The following is a 22,170-nucleotide window of genomic DNA, read 5'->3' as shown; positions in this document are numbered from 1 at the left end:
GGCGACGATGGGGCCTATTCATTATGTGCGCTACCAGCATAATTGGGGTTGTGATGCAAATCGTCACGAAAAACGAAGCTCTCTTTGTTGCTGGGAGGCTCTTTAATTGTATGTCTAGCGCGGCAGCGATCCCATTTCGTCGGGTGGGGTGGCTTATGGCTGATTATTTAAACCAGATGTATCGATTGGCTTTGCTACCATTTTTGTTCCCATATATCAAGGTGAGAGCTCGTGATCCGTGATTTGATCCCGACAGTGACAATTTGTTTACCCGGAGGGAATCGATAGCTGAATGTTCTCCACGACGGATACGTGGCACCATGATCACCCTATATCAGCTTAACATCGTCGTTGGAAGCTTTTTGATATCCATTGTGAACAATTTTGCCCAGAAAATTAAGAGCGATGCCTCGTATAGGATTCCTATCGGCTTGCTTTTGGTATTCCCAATCTTGATTATCCCAGGGCTACCGCTCCTGCCGGAATCGCCAAGTAGGTGACTTGGGCGAAGCCTTCATAGCTTATTATGGACTAACATAAGCAGGATGGTTGATGAAGAAGGGACGTGAAGAGGATGCCCGAAAGAGTCTGGAAGTCATTCACAGGGGGGACATTGGATTCTCCGTCGAAAGCGAAGTTTTATTCCTCAAGAAGACAATAAGCGAGCAGCAGGAAATTAACAAAGCATCTAGCTGGGCTGACTGTTTCAAGACTACGAATAGGGTACGGTACTCCATTTCCCCCCCGCGCTGAATCAGAAGGGAGAAGGTATCCCGATAACAATTTATGTACTTGCAGCGACGAACCTTCCTGGCTATTCTCATCCAGGTGATGCAGCAGCTGACCGGCGTCTCCTTCATCTTCAATTACGGAACTGTGTTCTTCTCGCAAATTGGGGTCGGGGGCCCCTTCATAATAACGATAGTGACAAATCTGGTAAACCTGGTTGGGACGGTAGTCTCATTCTTACTGGTCGATAGATTAGGCCGTCGGCCGCTGCTCCTCGCAGGTTCGGCGGTAATGTTTATCGGGCATATCGTGGTGGGAATCGCAGGGATGAAATCGGAAGAGATCATCGTCGCCCAGCGTGCTATAGTCGCCTTTGTGCTAATCTACGTCTTTGGTTTCGCCGCGTCCTGGGGTCCCCTGTAAAATCCCCTTCCCATCTCTCCCGCATGTGACCAACAGTATCAGACTAACGTGAAGAATAGAGCATGGGTAATAACCTCTGAAGTCTCGACAAACACCCTGCGAGAAAAGACCCAAGCCCTAGGCAGTGCTTCCAACATCCTCTTCTCGTGGACTGTCACCTTCGCATTGCCCTACCTCACAAACGACGACGGGGCAGGCCTAGGTCCCAAGGTCGGTTTCATATTCGCTGCCTGTGTCATCGCCGGTGGGATTTACACTTTTATCTGGGTTCCCGAGACCGGCGGGCGTGCGCTGGAGGAGTTAGACGAGCTGTTCCAGAAGGGTGTGCCGGCGAGGAAGTTTAAGGCGTATGAAATCACTGGCGCTGCAGCGCTAGCTGATGGGGGGAGGCTTAAGGTTGAGAAACAGGAGAAGGTTTGAGTTACTCGTAGTGGGTGGAATACAACTAGTGGTGACGATGGAGTTTTGTGGTTTTTTTCGATTGTATATATATCAGCTCATTGGTGATATAACTCGGAATTCATACCATGCCAAGAATTCTTATTTACTTATTCCACTCGGGATGATGTGTTACTTGCGCCCTGGTTATGTGTGAGTTCGAACAGCTAGTGAGATCGTGCTTGAATACTAACAATGGTTGTGCAGGTAATTGTTAGATTTGGACAGCGCCGTGACGGGACCTGAGGGTACTCTTACTGTAACTCGAATACCCCATTAAGCTAACCCTTCTTTCCCCCTCGCACACCCCTTATTTCTGCTTCCCGTTCTTTTCTTCTTTCTTTCTTTCTTTCTCGTAAGCATTATGCCCGAACATGACCGGAACATCATATCAACTCGTTGTGATATCTATCCCTGCCATTGCAGTTCTTGTAGGAGAGTGCCCATGAAACTAGCCGAACTTTTGGTGATTGTGGTCGTACGTGATCATGTCACGAACACGGAAAATCTTTTCAGGCGAACTCATGTGAAGATATCCGATTGGAGGCCACCCAGCGGAGACTATAGGACGGGGAGGGGTGAGGGGGGGGGCTATATACTGTACAATTATTGAGATATTAGAGATAGGTTGGGTTAGGTTAGCTTGGGCTCTTATCCGGTCTTGTCGCTATCACGGTAACTGCTCGCACCAAGCTCTGATTTTGTGATCCCAATTGGCGGTAAGAAAGAAAGAAAATATATTCACCTTGTGTACATATTGGCACATAGATACATACAAACACACAATTCAGATATCTTGCCACCCACTCCTCAACAGTTAACCTCAATCTCCACATCCCCAACAAGCTCCACATAAACCTTCTTCTCAACAACCTCCTCCGCTCCCTCTCCATCCCTCTCCCAATTCCCCCTCTTCTTCCCAAGCACCTTCACCGACTCAACCATAACACCAGCACCTTCCATCCCACCAGTAAACCCGAACTTCCCCTTAATGCTCAACCTTCCACTCTTGTACTCCATCGTGATGTCGATGACAGCCTTCTGCTGGATGCTAACTCCATCATCTATGTACAGTTCCCCGCTCGCCTCACCACGCTCGTCCGCCGCAATTACGATCGTGAATGGCCGGGTGCGGAGCTTAGTGGTGGTGTGTGCACTGGAGGAGCGGAAAGGCAGGATATTCCCGCCGATGATGTGCAAAGGGATTTCGTCGAAGGGAATGTTTGTGAGTGTTACGTTTTTGCCCTCTCCTTTGATCTTCCTGCCAGTGTGGAAGTCGTAAAGGGTGTCCTTAGGTAGGTAGACTTCTGCGCTAGTACTGTTCTCCTCGATGACTGGGGAGACGAGGAGTGCGTTGCCGTAGATGAATTGGGTGTCTATTTTGTAGGTATTTGTGTCCTTGGGGTATTTGAAGAAGAGCGGGCTAAGAAGCGGGGTTCCGTCGATAGATTGGTGGTGCATGGCAGTGTAGATGTAGTCTAGCAGGCGATAGCGGATGTCGATTGACTTGCGCGCCGAGGAGGCGACGAGCGGCCAGAGGTAGAATTCCTGGGGAATGGAGGTGTCCCCGTTGTGGTTGCGGAAGAAGGGATTGAAAGCTCCGAGAGAGGCCCAGCGTGCGCAGAGGATTTCTGTGGTATTGCCGCCGAAGCCGCAGACGTCGGAGCCGACCATGGGGATTTGGTAGATGCTGGCGAAGCCGAGCATACCGGCGATCGACCAGCGGCTAAGGGTTATTAGCTAGATCCGGCGGAAAACGTGGAAGAGGGGGACGCGCTAATGGTCCCATTGGGACAAGTTGTCCCCGAGCCACTTTCCAACACGCTTACCGGCACCGGCAAAAGTGCTACGAGTGATGACCAAGGGCCTCAATCCGGGGCGGCGGGCAAGCATAGCTTCGTAGGTGACGTCGCCCATCACTGGAAATGATTAATATCTATATTTCCAAGGTGTCTCTAATGAACTTACTAGTTCCGTAAAGGTTATGGGTGTCGTACTCAGAAAGGCCCCCGTAGTGTGTAATGTCAGTGTGGACGGTGCGGTCACCCAATCCCAATGGTGCATCGTTAGCAATAGCGTACGGGGGAGAGATAAGATCAATCGAGCCCTTTTGTCTCTTACGCACTCTACGCTTGGTGCTCTGAGCGGTCACAGCGGTGCTTCCGATGCCGGGGAATCTAGGAATAGATCTGGGAGGGTTACGGGCAGGGGGGCGCTGAGGGGGCATCTTCTGCTCGGCGGCGTCGGTCTCGGGGTAGCTGCACGGGTAGCTGCAGAAACTGGCGGGCTCATTCATGTCGATCCAGACACCGTCAATGTTGACACCGGCATCAGCGGAGAAGAACTCAACAAACTCGCCAGTCCAAAAAGAGCCAGCGTTAGGGTGAAACCAATCGGGGAACGCGGTCACGCCGGGCCTAGCTAAGGTTAGCTGTGGCTTCGACAAGAGGTTGAATTAGTGACTTACCAGACGACACCCTTGTGGATGGAGCCGTCAGCCTCCTTGAGCCAAATGTCATCCTCCTTGCCGCGGTTAAAAGTTGGGTAGTCTTGGTGAGCGGTGGCAGGATCAACCATGACGATGTAGTGCTGGTCGTGCTCGTGAAGGTAGTCGACGATCTCGCGAACCTTGTCGAGAGGAAATCGCTCGGGATCAAGAGTAAAGATCCAGCGGTTGTACATGTAGTCGATATCAGTCCACATAGTCTCCAAGGGAATCTCGGCAATGGAGTAGTTTGCAATAGCCTATTTTTCCAGGTTAGTTATAATCATAACCGAGCACTCGGCCATATGTTACCTCAGCAACTTCAATCCAATCTCTGTAACCATAGCGGCACTGGTGGAAACCCAATCCCCAGTAGGGCATCATGGCAGGAAGTCCAACAACTTCAGCGTACTGCCTCGCAACAGCAGCCGGCTCAGGGCCAGCAAAGAAGTAAAGATCCAAGACACCTCCAATGACATTATACTCAAGGCTTGACTTGCCATCCACGGTCTCAAGCTTGATGTCCATGCCATTGGAGTTCAAAAGGAAGACACCGTGGGTACCTGACTCGCGATGATCGAAGTAGATGGGATGGTTCCCATACAGATTGCTATTCTGCGGAATACCATAAGAGTCTCTAGACCAGAGGGTGCGGGTGTGATTGATATTGGGGAGACGGAAAGAGTCAGAATGTTCTCCAAGACCGTAGATGTTAGGATCGTTGGGCAAAGAGGTTTTCAGTCGCAAGTACTGGCTCTCGAAGACGAGCGCATTCCCAGTGGTGTCGAACAGCTTCTCGCCAGTGGAGCGCCGGGTAATGGTGAAACCGAAGGGGGAAGCGGCATAGGTAAAGGTAATGTCGGACGGTTTCGCTGGCCCATTGACTCTGTTGTCTGGCCGAGGGAATACTTCCTCCGGAACTTGGTATCTCTTCTCTTCCGGGTCGGTTATCTTAACATGAATGCGAGATTCTGCGACAAACTGTCAGTCAATTGCGCGCGTGATAAAGAGGGGCAGGTGCATACTTGAGTCGTATGCCACTTGCAGCTTCAAGTTTGCCAAGTCCCTACCATAAATATCACAGGCAGTCCCAGCGAGCTGCAATTCCGCCGTGAGACCACTATCGGTCTTCTTGACGTTGATCGCCTTGTAACCCGGACACGAATTGGCATCGGGAGCGCGGGGGCGGATGGCCGTGGCAGCTGAGATTAGGCAGATGGACACTAGGATCGCTGTGCTGAAGGTCAGGGATAGCATATTGTAATGAACAAAAAGAGAGACAGAAATGGCCACAATTGGCTCACCCCCTATTCACAGGATGGACCGAGCGGATTGGGAGCGAAAGGGAAATTGAGGGCTGTAGGATATTTAACTTCTCGCAAGAAGTTCGAGAGGGGAAGGTTAAAATCAGGGTTCCGAGGGGGAGCGGGGGAGCGGGGGGTGTGGACCTGCCGCTGCCCTGCGTGACATGCGGACGGCCGGCAAGATGAATAGACCAACGGATAGATTGAATTTGGTGATCTCCACCTACTTGCGACTTGGGCAAGATATTTCCATGACCGGTCCTCCTCAGTTCGTCAGAGAGCATGTATCAAGGGGAAAGGACTCCTGGAGGTTCTTCGAGCCGCGTGAAGAAGAGCCGCGATCTTTTCATCACCGTCATGCCAGCTCAGGGTCTGATGAATTAGTTGATGTGGAAGTGGAAAGGGTCCGCTTGAGGCCTTTGGCAATGTTCAATATGCCTCTTAGTCGGCTGGCTGTCTGCTCCACCTGCTCGCGCCCACATCATCCCACCTTTAGCGCCATGGTTTGCTCTTGTGATGTCGCTCGAATTCCCTGAAGCCGTAGCCCTTGTGTCTCGGGTAAATTTAATTCTTGACGTGGTTGAAATGGGAATTGCACCCCTATTGGGGCAAGTGGTAACCATGCACGGCTAGAACTACCTGTAGCAAACCGCTGGGCGCTGATAAACTTAACCGCTGGGCGGCGTCACATTCCTATCCACCAAACCCCCCACCCCCACCCACTATTGCCTCGGCCAGGATATTTCACCTCTCTGCAGCGGCGGCACATCCCTTAGGCGGTGGTCTTAGACCTATCAATGTATATACGAATACTCGAATTCCACAATAGTTATGATCGCGCTGTACGAGTAGGGTAGTATTCAAACAAATGCGAGCACAGTGCGGCACAAGTACGAGTACTAGTACTTGACAGTGACTTACCTAAGCATCGCCTTATGAAGACCAACCGTAATTATAGCCCTATACACAGGTATTGTGCGTGGACAAAATTAACCGCGATTCAACAGAGGAAACTATTCCGCGATGACAACCACACTCACCCACCAATCCACTATCATGAAAACCAAAAAAAAATTAAAAGATGTAAATACATAGTAGAAATTAATATTTGGTATACCATCCATCAGCCTTAATAATTGCCTCTATTCTATCCACCATTGATCCAGCTAAAGTATCAAAAACCTTTGGGTCAAGAAGTTCCCAACCATGAGTGATGGTCTCTACTATTGCCTTCTTGACCACATTGACATTACCCTTCATAAGATATAGCTCAGGGCAGTGCTTGTGAAGCTTACCTTTCACCAGAGACTAAATATTTTCAATTGGATTGAGATCTGGTAAATAGGCAGGAATTTCCATCAGTGTAATTCCCTGCCCTCTGAGCCATCTCCTAAATGGCAAGTGAGTCTTAGCATTGTCAATGATAAAAAATACCTCTTCTTCTCCAGCCTTTTCTCTGATATTCTCTCATATCCCTAGAAAGTCATAATGATCATAAACATCAATAATTGACTTCCCAGTAACTCCACCCCTAGCAGAAGAAGGATCAGGAAAAACAGGCAAAAAAAGACCATGAGTTTGACTATAAAAACAACCAGTCATCATCTGGCTAATCCCTCTCTCCCCTCTCCTAGCCTTAGGCTCAACACAATCCTTATTCTCTTTCTCATATGGGTATCTGAAAACCCATTTTCTCCTCTTTCCTCCTCCCCTTTCCACAGCTACCTCACCCCCCCATATTGCCTTCCTTCTCCACATCTCCTTTGTCCAATGCCTATGAGCTAATGCCCATCCCAACCTCTCTTAAGCTAGATCCTCATCCAAATAAACTCTCTCTTGTACTATCCACTTTCTAAGATGCTTTTTTTCAAGTCTTCTCCTTACTGTCCTACTAGAAACATTGGGAGCAACTTGCTCAGCAATGTCAGAATAGATAGTATGGCGATTTTTAAGAGCTTCCTCCACCATATCATCATCCTGTGACTTGGTAGTTTTAGGATGTCTTCCTCTACAATTATTCTCCTTGCCCTCTTGATGTCCCTTTGCAATTGTGTTTCTGACAGTAGTGTAGGGGATATTAAGGTAGTGGGAAATTTGCTGATATCTCATCTGGGGCTCGTGTAATCCGAGAATCCTCCCCCTGGTAAACTCAGAGAGATGTGTAGAGGGAATAGGTTTTTTGGCATGACTGCAAATAATAGGAGGCATAGTTTATTGAAAAAAAGAATTGAGCAGAATGGTTTCTTCTTGGTTGACTTAGAGCAATTCTTTTAGGTACTGTTGAGAGTGCAGGGTGATGAAGAGGGGTGGGTTGCCACCGATTGTTGAATCGCGGTTAATTTTGTCAACGCACAATACTGTACAATACTCCGTACAGTAAATGCTACTAGCATAACCAGATATCATGCTCGTACAGAAGCTCAGACCTTCTACGCTAGAAGCCTTCACATGTAACTTGCTCGAGTAGTTATCCTTTAATTTGTATCCCCGGTTTTCCTCCGATGTATCAATTTCGAAGTAGCAGCCAAGGGAAGGGAACGAACCCGTCGATGAAGCTATTGAGTGGCTCGGTTTTTATTTACTGTGGAATCTCAGACAATTGGAACGGATGCATTGGTATCATAGTCCAAAATTTCTCTCTCAGGAAAAGGCGCAAAAAAACGCGGCAAAAGGTGAGCTGTTCAGCTTCCCTGAAAGAAGAAAAGTGAAAAGTGAAAAATGCCAGATCTGACCAGAGGAAGCAGCTTGGGCGATAGCAAACTGTTCAATTATTTGGGGTCCTACGGTGAGTTACTTCTTTTACGACTAATGCAGAGTGTGAGAAGGCTGCGGCGCCAACTGATAGAGAGGTAACCTCAAAACTGGACCCAACCACACTCGCTATCATAAAAACCTTTCCCCTCTTCAACCGACCTAGTCGCTCTGACCCGTTAATGATATTAGTGGCTGTTATACGTCAACTAGACGACCCACATCTCAACATTTTATCAGTCATTTATAATTGGCACACTTTGGCTTTCACCCTTGGAGAAACTGACGCGGGGCCGGTGCCGGCAGTCTTGGAAACCAAGAGTGGGGACCACTATAGCCGCAGTGATGCGCCGCATGTATGGTATTCAACCACTCCAATGGACCTGCGAGTTCGGATTGATTTCCCTGATAAAGATGGAGCCCAAAGCGAACTTCCATGTCCGGGAATAGAGGCAATTACGGGCCTTTTGAGGAGTGTTTTTCCCTTTGGCCGGTGGATTTTCTCCAAAATTTTATTGCCTCGTCATTTCACTCCCAAGCCTCTAGAGTGGTTGTGCGAGCAAGCAACCGAGACCGCAATAAGATGCCGGCACACGTGCTTTGGCAGTAGGGCGTTGGAATATCAAGACAAGCTCAGCGGACCTAATCTACCGGCATTTGATGGAGTAATCTCATCATGGGATGATATTAGTATTAAGTTGGGCACAGCGGGTCGGATGCCCCAGGAGAACTGTTTTAGGTAACACACGTGGTGGACTTGGCCACCGCAACTTGTATTTAACAGTACTGGGATCCTCCCTTCCTCTCCGAGTCTTTCTTGAGCATGTACAGTACAGTACTCGTACATCGAATTGAACGATCTTCTCCACACACAGTTACCCTAGAACACGAGATCGACGTGTGCAACACCGTTGTGCTTCTCCCACCACCGAATTTCCCTGCGCACAACCAGTCTCCCATTTGACTGTTGCTATCAGCATTAGCTTGCTCTACTTTACAGATTGAGTCCGAGTGGCGATGGGACTCTGTTTTCAAAACTAAGTCGTTAAATTTTCATGGGTGTCCGCTCACGTATCCGGGGTATGACAGGGGCATTATCACAACCTTTGCGTATGGCAAGCACATTGTCGTTAGGATAGATTGGAAGCTATTCTGGACTTACCGCTGACGCGGTTACGGATCTAGTTGTAGGATGCAATGACTCGAGTACAGTATAGTCCTTGGGCATACAGAAATCGTCCTCAGTCGGGTAAAGTAATACCACTAAAAACATACCAGAACCGGCTAAATTTGGCCTCAACTAAATCCTCAGTGATTCAAGAACCTCAATACCAACTATTACCAAAATGTAATTGAGGGTAACTTAGCGAGTAGCCCAGGTATTTGGTCCATGTTTCTTTGGCCACAATTGATCGTGTATCCGCCATTCCACAAACAAGAGAGGCTCAGCCGCTCAAGTGTCCAAGTATTTGCACCATTTCTCGCAAATTGTATGGGCACGCATAGAAAACGGCACTTGTTTTGAAGCTTCTGATTTTCACAACTTGGCTGACAATGCAAGATGCGTCCGACCCAACTAAAATTTGGGTACTGTGAAGTACATATCAGGGCCTGATACCTGGAGCTGTTAAATAATCAATCAAGGTCACAATAACATTGTTGCATCGCTGCAAAAATGTCCACTGTTGGTGTGAAAAGGGCATGCGACGATCACCGTTGCCAGGGCACTGGTACCTGTAAAGAGTTGATGTGGTTGAGTAGCCGAGAGCTAGATCACACCCGGTTGTATGGGTCGTTACCCTGGCACAGAGCTGTCCCTGTCCAGAATAGATTAAAATCTGTTGAATGGATTTCCTGTAGTACAGTAGGCTACTGTTAAGCGTGGTTATATTGTTGACGCTATTGGACCCGGGCGCCCAGTCCGACCGTCCGGACCTCTGGCCGGGGCAGGAGGATAGGCTCCGTTATTGCTTCGGATTCCGGAACGTGGTGGACCCCCGTAGGTGATGGACGGAGACTGCTCGGATACAGGGACCTACAGTATGAGACACCATGTCTAGGATTCCTACGGTCCTGCAGATGTCTGCCGGGCATCCGGGACGCTTGGGATCACTAGCTTCGCACGCGGGGTACCGGACCTGAGGTTGTTCCGGTGAAGTAAGACCTGCCAAGATGGCTCTGCTAGCACCAGACTGATTCCCCGCGATATAAACTTTGCAAAGTGCCACTCTACCTTGATGTGCGGTATTAGCTCGGATTCGATCGAAAAGGGGGGATGGGAAGGTTCCACGAGATCTAGCTAGCAGGCGCGTTTACGTTCGGGTTTCCTAGATTCTCCATCACAACCCCCTTATAGAAGTCGGTCTGGAAAGGGTTTATTGGCCATGTATCGAGTGACATTCTGTGATGACAATATCTGCTTCCCTTACTTTTTCTGGGGCATCATTGTCCATTACCACAACAGGAGCGTTGTGGGGGAGGGGGGGGACATGAGGAAAAGAGGAAATAGCTTCCCCTATGTATAATACACGGGCCTTCTCTCGCACCTAAGTTAGCCATAGTCCTACCAACCAACGATATTACTCTGCGAGGATTGAAGCGGGAATCTGTAGAGCATCGCACGTAACCCCCCGGCGAGAATGAACATGACTCCTCTGCCTGGCAAATATTTTAAGCATCGTAAGAGAGACGTATCGGTTCTCCCGACCAAGCGTTTCGATTGTCGAAGAGCCATGCGCACAGACGAGACATAAAGGTGGGGGCACTGCATACCGTAAATTTAAGTGTTCGAAATGAGAGAAATCTGCTAGGACGTCATAGCGTAACCGCTCACCGTAGATTTTTTTCTATCTCGGCTAAGGGCCGAGCTTTCGGACCTTATCCTAGAGGGGGAATTTCAAACACCTGCCAAGATTACAAGGAACTCAGCACATTTCTCGTGGATTCGAGTGCCAACTGTGATCAACGCACGAGTATCATCCTGACTTCGTATAATCACTAGTAACTTATTTGTCCAGCTAAGAGAGAAAGGCACCGCGCTCATGCAAGAAGTATTATTTGACTTACAGCACACCGGTGAGACGCTGTAGTCGGCTTCTTTGTTGCATCCTATAGTCTAATACGTCTAGCTTTGGTCGGTGCCTCGCCGGGTAAACGAACGCCTTGGTGCGAGCGCACCGACGCGTGGAGGAATACGATATGGTGTCCCGCGAGGGATGCGCCACGGAAGGGGAAAGCGTTGGCGGGTACTGTACTTGTACTGCGTTGGGTAGAATGAATGCAGGAACGGGTTTGAGCAGAAGTAGTGGTGGTGGTGGAATACCGGTATAGGGTTTAATGGAAGTTAGGTTCGGCTGGTTCTCTATCTTATCGTTGTGAAAAGAAAAGAAAAGAAAATGTTAAGATGGGGGATGGTGGTGACTGTAGTGGTGATTACCAAGGCCGAGGAACTTTCTAACCCCTTTTCTTTCGCACAGTAATTACTTCTAGTACCGGTAGTATGGGTGAAACGCCCCCAGCCGGATAAGGTAGAGAGATCTTCCTAGTTACAATACACGTAGGATATAAGACATAAAATTAATCAACCGGGATACCGTAGTCGATCACTTGGTGATGGAGGAAAACAACGTATCCCACTCTCGCCAGTCAATTTCCTCGCTATACTCATTACCCAAACCCCAGTTGCCAAATTCCGTGAATTCTCCTGGCGATACTTGTATCCTCGCCATCCCAGCCATGCCACCCGCCGCGGCTGCTGGCGCAGTACCTGAGCCTACCTGCTGTGGCATGATTGCCGCCTGAACACCAGTCATCGCCTCTCCAGGAATCACGCCCCTGGCCCTCGACCCCGCCTCTCCCTTCACAGGCTTCTTAACTCTCGTAACCTCCTCCTCGACCACAGCCTTCCTTTTCCTCCCTTGCTCCCTCGCCGCAGCAGCCACGGGCGAAGCTTCCCTACTCCCCTTAATCTTCCGAATAGTATCCTTATCCTCGGCAACCCTCTTGGTAAACAACATCAGCGTCCCAGAGAGCACCATAAAGCACCACCTCCGCTCCTCGCACATGAACCTTGCAATATCACTAACCTTGGCCACCGCCTCCGCGGCGGCATTTCGTAACTGTGGTGAGTACCCGCCAATGGGGTCATGCATAATGCTCAGCGCCACGAGGAAGCACCTCACGATAGCATAGAACAGAATACTCCAAATGCTCGGCCCCGTGTACAACAATTCCTTGCTTGCAAAGCCAAGGGCGTGGACAGCCCCGTTCGCGAGGTGCAGGCGCGCGCTCGCGATGTCTGGTATGAAGGAGCTGAAGAGCGTGGCTTCCGCGTCAGAAGATGGCTTGAAGAAGGGGCCGTAGAAGAGGAGGCGGATGGCGGTGTAATTGAGTTCCAGATGGGCTTGGGCTGTCGGTGAGAGTTTGGAGGAGTGGAGTCGGGAACCGAGGGCGTCAACCTCGGCCTCGATTTTGCGGAATTGCGCGGCTGTTACGTGTGCATATCTATCCGCGCGGAAGCAGATTGGGTGGATGGCCCCAAGGACGAGTGCCTGATGGACTAGCTCTAGGAAGAATTCGTGCGCAGCTGGGGTATCGTTATTGGCGGAGCCATTACTGTCATCGTCGAGGTCTTTTGCTGTAGGTAGGGAAGTTCGGATGTCCGCTATATCGAGCATGAGCGGGTACCCCTTCCCCGTACTCGTCCACCTATCCTTCGTGAAAAGTACCCAGAACAGCCTACGGTGGAGTTCCGCCATGTATGGCGGTGAGGGAGGGTACTTGGACTGGTCGTGTAGCTTTAATTCCAGAGCCATTCGCACCGCGCTGGCTAGACGTAGCGGCCAGGTTTCTACGCCTTCCAGCCCCTCGCACTGCATCTCCAACGTCAGGTGGATCAGCGTGAGCGCCTGACACGCTTGCAGGCTTGGGACATAGTTTGCGGTGAGCTTCTTAAGCTGGTGCTCGAACACCCGCTTTATATGCAGGAAGTCCCGTGTCGATACGATCACCCCGGGAAGCTTGGCCGCCACGCCGTACATTGCCGAGAGCAGAAGCTGGCCCGGCCGGGTGACGGGATCGTCGAGGTAGGTCTGCGTGATGATGGGGATGTACGGGTGCACACGTGTAAAGTATAGTTGCCGCAGGTAGTCCAACACCGGTTTATCCAGGCGGAGCTCGTGGTCCGGGTCTCGCTCTTCGGTCCAGCTGGCTGGGTGCTTGTGTTGTAATCCCAGTTCTTGTCGAAGGCAGAGAACTCGGTTCGCGCTAGGCCCGTCAGCCGGGAGAAAGCTGGATTCTCCGAGCTGGAGGCCGCCGTATGCAGAGGTGGAGCCGTTGAGGACTATTGCTCTGTGTTTCATTCCATAGTTAGTTGGATAGGTGGAGGACGAAGGAAGGGGAGGAAGACCCGTCTTTTGCTGTTTGAGAAGATAAATGTTTGTCTCGAGCTTCTGGATCTTTGACGCATTCTAGTCCGCGTTCTGTGCACCAGGAACAGCTTGACGAACCCTCTTCTAGTTCGCATTTTAGATGCCGGCGGCGGCAGCCTAGGCACGATTTTCTAGGCTTGTGGTAGACCATTTTACCGTGTTTTTTTCACATCCACTATTCCTCTTCACCTCAGTCGTCGTGCGTCGTGCGTCGTGAGTATTTTCTGGAGGTTTCGGCAGACGTTGCCGTTTCGCCTTGGAGGATGCTGGAGTTTTCTATGATAGTACCCGGAGCTAAGGGTAGCGGGGGAGGAAGTGGTTGGTACGAGTACAGTACAGTACTGTAATATGCTGAGCAGACGAGGACCGTCTGACAGCGCAGGGTTCAAGGATAGTGGGTAGGTGGATGTGGGGAAGGGGCTGGCAAGCCTTGGTTAGCCTTGTCTGACCATTTGGTGTGTGCATCCTGTCAGACACAATCTTTCAGCAGGAAAGTGAAGTTGTGTTGTTACACAGAGCCTATCTTTTCTCCCCACAATAATGCCGGAGCATCTGCACTTCGCACGTCCCAAGAGGGATCTGTGTGAAGTTGAATTAGTGGAGTGGTGAGAATGTCCTTGAAGAGATTTTTCCTCTCGTGTACACTGCATGCGTAAATACATACTGAATCCCTAATAAGTGGGGGAAGGCATGATACCGCATTGGCGAAGCTCGGTTTAACTTATCATTTACTGCAAATGTAAAACATGCTGTGCCGAAATCGATATTGTACTGTACCAATCAATACCCTACCGTACTGCTGCCGGACTTGGGTTGTTGTAGCAAAGTACAGGTACAATACCGGTTCACCAGGACGTAGTTTAGTGTGGTTTAGTTTATTGATGGGTTTAGTATGGGGGCGATGAGTGGATATCGTTTCCAAGCATTTTTGCTTTCTTTTTCCTATTGCTAAAGTCACGATATGCCCCACATTCGCCTATCCGCCCTTTTACATTCCTTTTATCCTTCCACAGGTCCTACCTCCATCTATTACCGCAACCACAACCCAGGTTTGCTCTCTTTCGAAATTCGCCCCTCTCTTCTCCATGGCAGACGACACCAAACAGAATCGTATCAAAAGGCTTAAAACCGCTCGAGCTTGCGACCAATGTAGGCGTGGTCGTTCACGGTAAAACCCTTCTTTCTTTCCTTCCGTCCCGCCATCCCTCCTTCGGAGATCTTCAGACGCAAAAAAAGAGGGAATGTTTCTTTATCCATCAAGTCAGACCGTACCCCAAACTAACCCCGGCCCTTATTAAGTTGCGATATTGCAGCTCTACCCGCCAGCAGCCCCGAGAACAGCAATTGCCAGAGGTGTATGGAACATGGCTTCGAGTGCACATCTGTATTGTCTATTAAAGAGACTAGAGGGAAGAGGACCACGGCTCAAAAGTACCATCAGTTTTCAACAGTTTCCCCCCAGCCGGTTTTACGGTGGTTAACGACTCTCTAGACAGGATTTAAACTCGCCTACCCGGGAATCCCCTACCACCGAAGCTAGGCAAGTAGAATAAATCCAATGCTCTACTCTAACCGATGGGTCCGCCCCAACCCAATTTCGAATCTGATGGTTTAGTAGGGCATATTCTATTCCATCTACTGTCGGTGCATATTCCGATCCAGTGGAAAGGTGAAGTAACATTATACCATCTTTCTCATCCTCCAGAGGCCAGGGTTAGGGTTGTGGCTGACCGTGATTTAGGTTCAAAGCATTTCTAGCCAATTGCATTCCGATAATAGCTCCGAAGGACCTTTCTCATGATTCTTCGATTCTGCTCAATTACTGTGCTCGGCTACTTACAACTTTATGTTCCGAGTCGGGCCCGAATTTTGACGTCGATGAACTGAAGAAGTCATTAGAGACATACATGCTAACCAAGAGTCCGTTCAAAACCCCGGCGATACAAAATGTACAAGCGTTAATGCTCTTGGCGCTACTGGTTGACAAAGAGGGCTATGGGATGAAGTTTACTACGGTACGTTCCCCAGGAAGGGCAGACACGGCGGGAGGCGAGGGTGTACGCCTGTTGATAAGCTAGGCCGTACGAATGGCATGTTCTCTGGGATGGAATTTACAACCTGGCGATGTAGAGGAGGGGGGTGAGTCGACTTATGTGAGGAATTTGTGGTGGGCGTTGGTAATCCAGGATATTTGGTCCTCCCCTATCTCCCGCCGCTTCGGAGGGGACGCACTAATAGAGACGCAGGCTGTATTTGTACTCTGGCATCCCCATGGTCATAAGATACAAAGACTTTGCCGTCCCGAGACCGACAACAACAGCTCCGCCACTCTTTACACATCTTCTTACACTATCTGAAATCCTCCGCTCGATAATCCGCCCTACATCACTTGCAGAGTTAACCCCTAGCCTGGCGCCGACGCCGTACCAGGCTCTAGAGGTTTGGGAATACTCACTCCCTCACACACAGACACAAGTGCGCACTCCTTCCCCGCCGACCGGGACTATGCCAGACAAATTTATGTCGCCAGAGTCAGTGATGCAACTCCTCCACGCAACCGTACTAGCTCTCCTGATACTGGATAACCCGAGCAACCAGATTGCCCGCTCGAATCCGGAGGTTAGACTCTCACGCGCGTTGGGTTTGCATCTAGAGTTTCCGAACGTGTTCCGTAGATTTGGGATGCTGAAGAGATGTGCGACTATTTGTGCAATAGCTATGGTAAGTTTGGGAAGAGGCGCAGAGTTGGGGGAGTGGGAGAGAGTTGTTGGAGAGGAGGTTTGGGGAAAGGTAGTGGAGAAAGGGCAGAGTGGGGGTGGGTGGAGCGTCGTTTGGGAGATTGGAATGTAGATGATGTCCCTTGGGCAACCCTAGTTTCTTTATGGGATATGATATCATAATATTGTTACCATATTACGGTGATACTAGGGTTTGATACATTGTCCAGATTGGTTACTTTTTGTAAGGGTTCATCTGAACTAGTTATGATATGTTGTGTGTGCAGGTCCCGGTGGTTCCCATATTCCCTTAGGATAGGCATGGGAGTTCCCTCACAGCTGCTGGAGTGGCACGCTCAATTGGATTAACTAATTACCCCCTTAGTCCTACCTACATTTCCCCACCAGTTTTTTTTTTTCGAAAAATAGACGTTGCCGTATCATAACTCAATAGCTATTGCTAAATAGGACTTTGGTTCTTTCATATCCCAGCTATCCTTGCACATGCTATCCAATTATACCCTATAGATACGAATCCTAACATCGCGAATCACTCAGCTTTACTCCCAACCGCTAAACGTAATCACGGGAGTAGATATTGAATGAGCAAATGTAGGATTGAGGTTCGAATATTGATTGCTAAACGAAGATGATAACAACCCAGAAAAGAAGAGAAAGAGAAGAACGCGTAGAGGTAGGCCTACAGACATGAGAGTGACGCAAGCAGTCATTCAATGTCACTCGAGGAGCGGAGTTTTTGTAATAAGACGATTTCCAACACAGACCACCCAATAATCGCAACTACAAACGATCACTCGCCATAGAAAGCCCCGGAAACTCCCCAAAGGAGCAGCGCAAGACCGGTGTCCAATAGCTTGTCATGATTTGTGGTTTTGCTTGGCCTTTCTTAGTTTGGTGCAGCAGTGCAACTGCGCTCGGAAAATAAAGGATTTTTTATCCGCATAGGGGTATGGGGAAGCCTAGAAAAGGTCGAGAGTGATAGTGATATAAGCTGTGTCCCAGTGACTTCATACGTACTTGCAGATTGTTGAAGTTTATTCAGCGCGGCGTTCCCGTAGTTTTGTGAATATTGATATATTGTCTGAGGGAAAGTGCCCCCAACCTCAATATTTCAACGCCCCTTACTATAGCTTACCCGAAACGTGCTTCGTACTTTCTAGAGGACTGGCAAAAGTTGGCGCTTCCTTGCGGTTTGTTTCGATATTAGAAAATACAACTTCCAATCGGTATTTTAGGTTTTTTTTGGGGGGGGGAGAGGAGGTAGATGTGGGCTGAATTTGAGTCCTAGGGACTGGAATGGGGGCCAGGGAGGTGACATCCCTATTGGATTTTTCTGCATTCTGCGGTGATATCGAGAGGAGCAGCCTACACACTTCTCAGGTGCCGGTGTTTGTGGGCCGCTCTCTCTTTTCCGCCCATGGCCTTATCCAACTAGATTCTGAAAGGCTCTCAACTATTATCGCCGCGCTTCCTTTATTTTCTCAAAATAGTAACTTTATGATTTTCTAGACCCAAAGGCAAATCAATATTAACCTATCAGGGTTATGTTCTATCTAACTTGCTAGCGGTGATCCATATTCCGTTTAATATTCATTTCCAGGGACATTGCGAACCTCTATCACGATCCGTTTTACTGAATAGTTGGAAAGGGAGGGCTAGTGAAGCGTTTTCCAAAGGCAAGTGCTACTTGGAAGGTCATGGAAACTCTGAGGACGCGTTTACGCAGGTTTGTTAGCTTTTACCTAAGAATGCATAGAGTTTTGTAGAAAACAAACTTGGGTTTTCCCATCACATCCATGTTCCCGCATAATATTAAGTGAAATGCCGAGTTCGTAGTTTTGTAAGTCTTGGACCTGTAACCCACTCGCCAAGCATCTGTGAAGAAATCTAACCTGGAATCCGTGAGGAAAAAGAAAAAGAGAAGAAGAAAAAACTGGCACGTCAGAGCGCTTCTTTCCTGGCCTATGGAATTTATACGTTTTTACCTAGCGCAGTAGTTAACTTTGAAAGTTCGCATCCCGTTTGAATCATTTCCGGATCAGAGATTTATGAATTGGGTCATCGTGAGTGGCTTTGCTTTGATGGATATCAAGTAGGTTCGGTTTTCGGAGATCACCCGCAGGGAACACACCCAGGAAGGCAGCCCTACAAACTTGCTGTACGCTATTCTTCTGTAAATAGGGGAGGTAGATGCGGAGGTAGCGGAGATATCCGTAGGACAAAAAATATTCCAGATGGTGCCATGTCTCTTCTAACAGCGTCAGTCATAATGTATCACACAAGAATCTCCATTGCGTTAAAAACAAGGAACAGAGGCGCAGTAGAGCCACCAACCCGTAGATGCGAACGACCAAAACCTGTCTCGCTTCTCCCCGCTAAGGGCGCAAGTAGCCGGATATTTCTACAGTGTATTTCCCAAAATCGCCCAAATCGTTCAGTAACAACATAAGACAACGTGACACGCTCTTTCCAACGCACGAGCGAAACCCGAGGAATTTGAGAGCATCGCAGTTCATCAGTACTGTACCTGGGAATCCCATCTGGCCATCATGTGTGGTTTCCGAGTGATTGAGCTCGACTCGGATGTGGAAGTGTGGTGCAGCTTGGCATTGCGACGTGGAGCTAATTATTCTCCCTCAGGTAGCACTTGAGAAGGGTGGAGTTTTGCCACTTGGCCCCTGCGACCAAACAATCCTTAGGCTCACGACCCAATACCGGGACACCAGGAGATCTGGAAATTGGAATCCCTTCGGGCTACCGTCATTGCAATCTGAATAACGTCAAAACCGGATTCATGCACCGCATGAGTGGTGGGTGCTTGGAGTGATTTTCGCCCAGATTTCTGTGCTTTTGGGGTGAGCAAAATTTTGATATCAGAGATGCTCTTGTATGGTTCGTGCCATCCAGAACCTGCCCGAAGTGTTAGTATTGTTAAATGATTATACGTCTCCGCCACGTTAAAATATTGATCCAAAAAGAACCCTAGATCACCGGGAATACTAAGGAGAATAATAATGTTTTTTTCACAGTGATTGGAGGTCTTAATGGTGGGATATGAGGATTGGAAAGTTGCAGCCTAGTGGTTTCTGGGTCTAAGATTGGAATTGCAAACCCTGTGCCCTACCTTCCAGGATCTTGGCTAATCTCAATAGCCGATAACTATTCGTATAAAGAATAGAGAGCCAAGTATTAGCAAAACTTTCCACTATCGCCCATTGTTAGCGTCTAGAGAGGATATTAGAATGACGACGGTAAAGGGTCAGAAAGGGCACCGAAGATAGATGAAGTTTAAGCCCGTATGGAGAGAGTCGCTTGCCTCCATGGAGAAGAGGAGTTCCCCTTCCCGAGGCACAGCTTGGTGGAAGGGAAGATGAGCCCGTCGACACTGGCGAAAGAAAGGAAAGTGAGAGAGGAAATAGTTACCACATATTATGGGCGTTGAGCCAACAGAATAACACCAGGAAGCCAAGGGTAAAAATTCCTACAAACGAAAAATTGAAATCATGAATATAATGGTATGATATAGGGAACAAACGCAGACAAGCCAAACCGCACCACATCGCATGACACAGCATTCGTATCAAGCACAACCGCAATAGTGGAAGAATATGATCTTGGTGTCACCAGAGGAAAAAAAATCCCTCACAAGGCGTAGAGGTTCCAGGCGCAACCGGATGCCCGAACCATAAACCCTCGCAAATGTGCGCTATTGATTAAGAAACCAAGGTTATTGATCCATAGTTGGTCACTCGGAAAGGTTTTCCCGCCCCCTGTTGGAAATATATGAGCTAGTACGCACAAGAGCACGCCAGCGTTAAAAAACTATTATCTTCATGTATCATGCTTTCCCTCCCCTCCGTCCCTTTCTACCTTTTCCCCCTCCCCCCGCAACCGTTCTTATCGTCCTCGACCCCCGCTCCTTAAGCGCTCTCAACATCCGGCTGTGGTACCCCGGCACTCCAACCCATCCTACCCTGCGAAACCCCGCGTTCCAATTATTACTCCTGCCTACTCGTACGGCACCACCTCCTGTCGAGGACGATAGTGCTAGCAGGTGTGGGTACTAGGGATATCCATAGAGAGTTAGGGTGGGGGAGAGGCAATGGGCCAGTCTCGGCTGTTTTGCAGTTCAACTTGTACAGACGGGGACGCAGGTGGGAAATACACCATCGATTATCCTCCTCCGTTCCTGAACACACACACACCACGCTTACGAATGGGGAACTCCACTGAGAAGGGTAAATCACGAAATGGAAATGCCCTGTGGCGAGATATGTAGTCATGAACCCAGCTCTTGCCAGAACTAGGTTTATCCAACGAAGGGTAAGATATGGAGGAAAAACAAAGCTTATACCGTTGAGCCAAAGAGGGGGAAAGAATTGCTTGATCTCTATCAAAACACGAAAGGGAAGGGTTAGCAGAGGTTTTTTCCGTCGCCGGAGAGAACTCCATTCGAGGGATCCAGCAGTGAGGCATAATCCCTGCTTAAAAGCCAGGCATGACGGTGCGGGGTTGACTTAAACTTCCGGAAACCTTTAAGATTCAGCATTAAGCCTAGATGCGAAGCTCATCCGAAGACAAGGGCGAGACAGCCTAAGACCCAGCCTACTCCAAATTGTCGGGATTGTGGGCAGAAATGCTCGAGTACTCGTACCGGTACACTACAGTACTGCCAGCTGCCATGCCCGTCGCAGTCCAGATTTCGCCCTAGCCACTGCTGACACCTCGGCATCTACCGCAAGGATAACCGCTACCCCCACTTGCACTTGCATTGCACGAGTGCAACAGACTATTTGTGGGTGGTAGGGAGTTCATGATCCCTAGAAAGAATGCCAAGTGAGAGCACTTGGTAATTTGCCTTTCGTGATCTATCACTATTTCTCTGGCTATGACGCTTTCCGTAGGGATTACCTTTCTTTACTGGATACCCCTGCTGTGATAGTAAGTAGTGCGCTGACGCCTGTTAGACTGCAGATAGGTGAAGGGATAGTGGATGGTAGTCGTGAGAGGCCCAAACTTCTTGTACGAGTACTCGTAACCACAGTATCATATAGTTCCGGACGGCCACCGCTTGCTTAGTAATAATACCTACAAAACTTAGTATCATACCTGTCATATTCGCGTGTGCGTTCACATGTCAAAAATGCCCACCTTACCATTCTCAAACAATACCCACTCAATAAAAAAATAGCTTCTAATAAATGAACAAGGAGTCAATACCGACCAATTCTATAGAGTTTTTCACAAAATAATTGGTCGCTGGAGTATGTTCGTTCTAGGTTCATGTTGTGGGATCGTCGATACTCAGACGTGTGCATGATACCCGTTGGAGCCGGTTCGGCAAACAAGGATAACAAATTACCAGTATATTGAACCCGTACGGTTACTGTACCTGTACTGTACTGTACTCGTACATACTTGTATTATAGGAACGGAGCATGCCAATAACAACACAAACTATAATACGCACGGTAAAGACGCGGAGTAACTTAACCTTACGACTTTATCCCATGGATCCATGTTCCATCCTGGAAGTGGATCAACCTTCACGAACCTCAAGCTATGAAAATATTTGCTCGGCAATGTCAAAATTGCGGCATGCTATACAAGTATAAACGCTGGGTGCTCGTTAATTGTTCCGTAGAGTTTGTATTATGTCGCGCACGGATAGTCTAGAACTCTATTGTGCGGGGTGCGGAAGATTGCTCATATTCCTGTCGGGGTCCCCGGCGAAGATAAGCTTAGTTCATTCTTTGCGTGTCTTGAGAACTTGCGTCATGTCTATACCATCTTGCTTCTATTCTTTCGGACCCCAATGTCTCTCTCTACTTGCCTTCCTGTGGTTGTTACGAGCGAGCTCACCCTCGTTTTTG

At 48.8% G+C, this 22,170-nt stretch overlaps 4 protein-coding genes; 2 read left to right on the top strand and 2 right to left on the bottom strand.

Annotated features, from left to right (window-relative positions):
- Window positions 1-2,326: 2,326 nt before the first annotated feature.
- Window positions 2,327-5,436, bottom strand: GSTUM_00004616001 (uncharacterized protein). XM_002836276.2 has 7 exons: window positions 5,101-5,436; window positions 4,388-5,046; window positions 4,058-4,335; window positions 3,855-4,007; window positions 3,559-3,704; window positions 3,386-3,509; window positions 2,327-3,316 (listed from the first exon to the last, which is right to left on the bottom strand). The coding sequence occupies exons 1-7, from the start codon at window positions 5,330-5,332 to the stop codon at window positions 2,401-2,403; spliced, it is 2,508 nt and encodes an 835-aa protein (XP_002836322.1). The 5' UTR covers window positions 5,333-5,436; the 3' UTR covers window positions 2,327-2,400.
- Window positions 5,437-11,732: 6,296 nt separating this feature from the next.
- On the bottom strand, window positions 11,733-13,805 carry GSTUM_00004615001 (uncharacterized protein; the record flags this gene model as incomplete). XM_002836275.2 has 2 exons in its annotated part: window positions 13,538-13,805; window positions 11,733-13,479 (listed from the first exon to the last, which is right to left on the bottom strand). The coding sequence occupies exons 1-2, from the start codon at window positions 13,708-13,710 to the stop codon at window positions 11,733-11,735; spliced, it is 1,920 nt and encodes a 639-aa protein (XP_002836321.1). The 5' UTR covers window positions 13,711-13,805.
- A 746-nt stretch (window positions 13,806-14,551) lies between these two features.
- Window positions 14,552-15,112, top strand: GSTUM_00004614001 (uncharacterized protein; the record flags this gene model as incomplete). XM_002836274.2 has 3 exons in its annotated part: window positions 14,552-14,727; window positions 14,859-14,990; window positions 15,052-15,112. The coding sequence occupies exons 1-3, from the start codon at window positions 14,645-14,647 to the stop codon at window positions 15,110-15,112; spliced, it is 276 nt and encodes a 91-aa protein (XP_002836320.1). The 5' UTR covers window positions 14,552-14,644.
- Window positions 15,113-15,134: 22 nt separating this feature from the next.
- Window positions 15,135-16,524, top strand: GSTUM_00004613001 (uncharacterized protein; the record flags this gene model as incomplete). XM_002836273.2 has 5 exons in its annotated part: window positions 15,135-15,168; window positions 15,222-15,228; window positions 15,301-15,574; window positions 15,638-15,753; window positions 15,806-16,524. 5 exons carry the CDS (start codon window positions 15,135-15,137, stop codon window positions 16,407-16,409), a joined length of 1,035 nt encoding a protein of 344 aa, XP_002836319.1. The 3' UTR covers window positions 16,410-16,524.
- Between the last annotated feature and the right edge of the window lie 5,646 nt (window positions 16,525-22,170).

Source organism: Tuber melanosporum, assembly GCF_000151645.1.
Source record: "Tuber melanosporum whole genome shotgun sequence assembly, scaffold_14, strain Mel28".
Lineage (NCBI taxonomy): Eukaryota > Fungi > Ascomycota > Pezizomycetes > Pezizales > Tuberaceae > Tuber > Tuber melanosporum.
The sequence above is the reverse complement of the archived record's forward strand: the minus strand, read 5'-3'. Positions and strand labels throughout refer to the sequence as shown.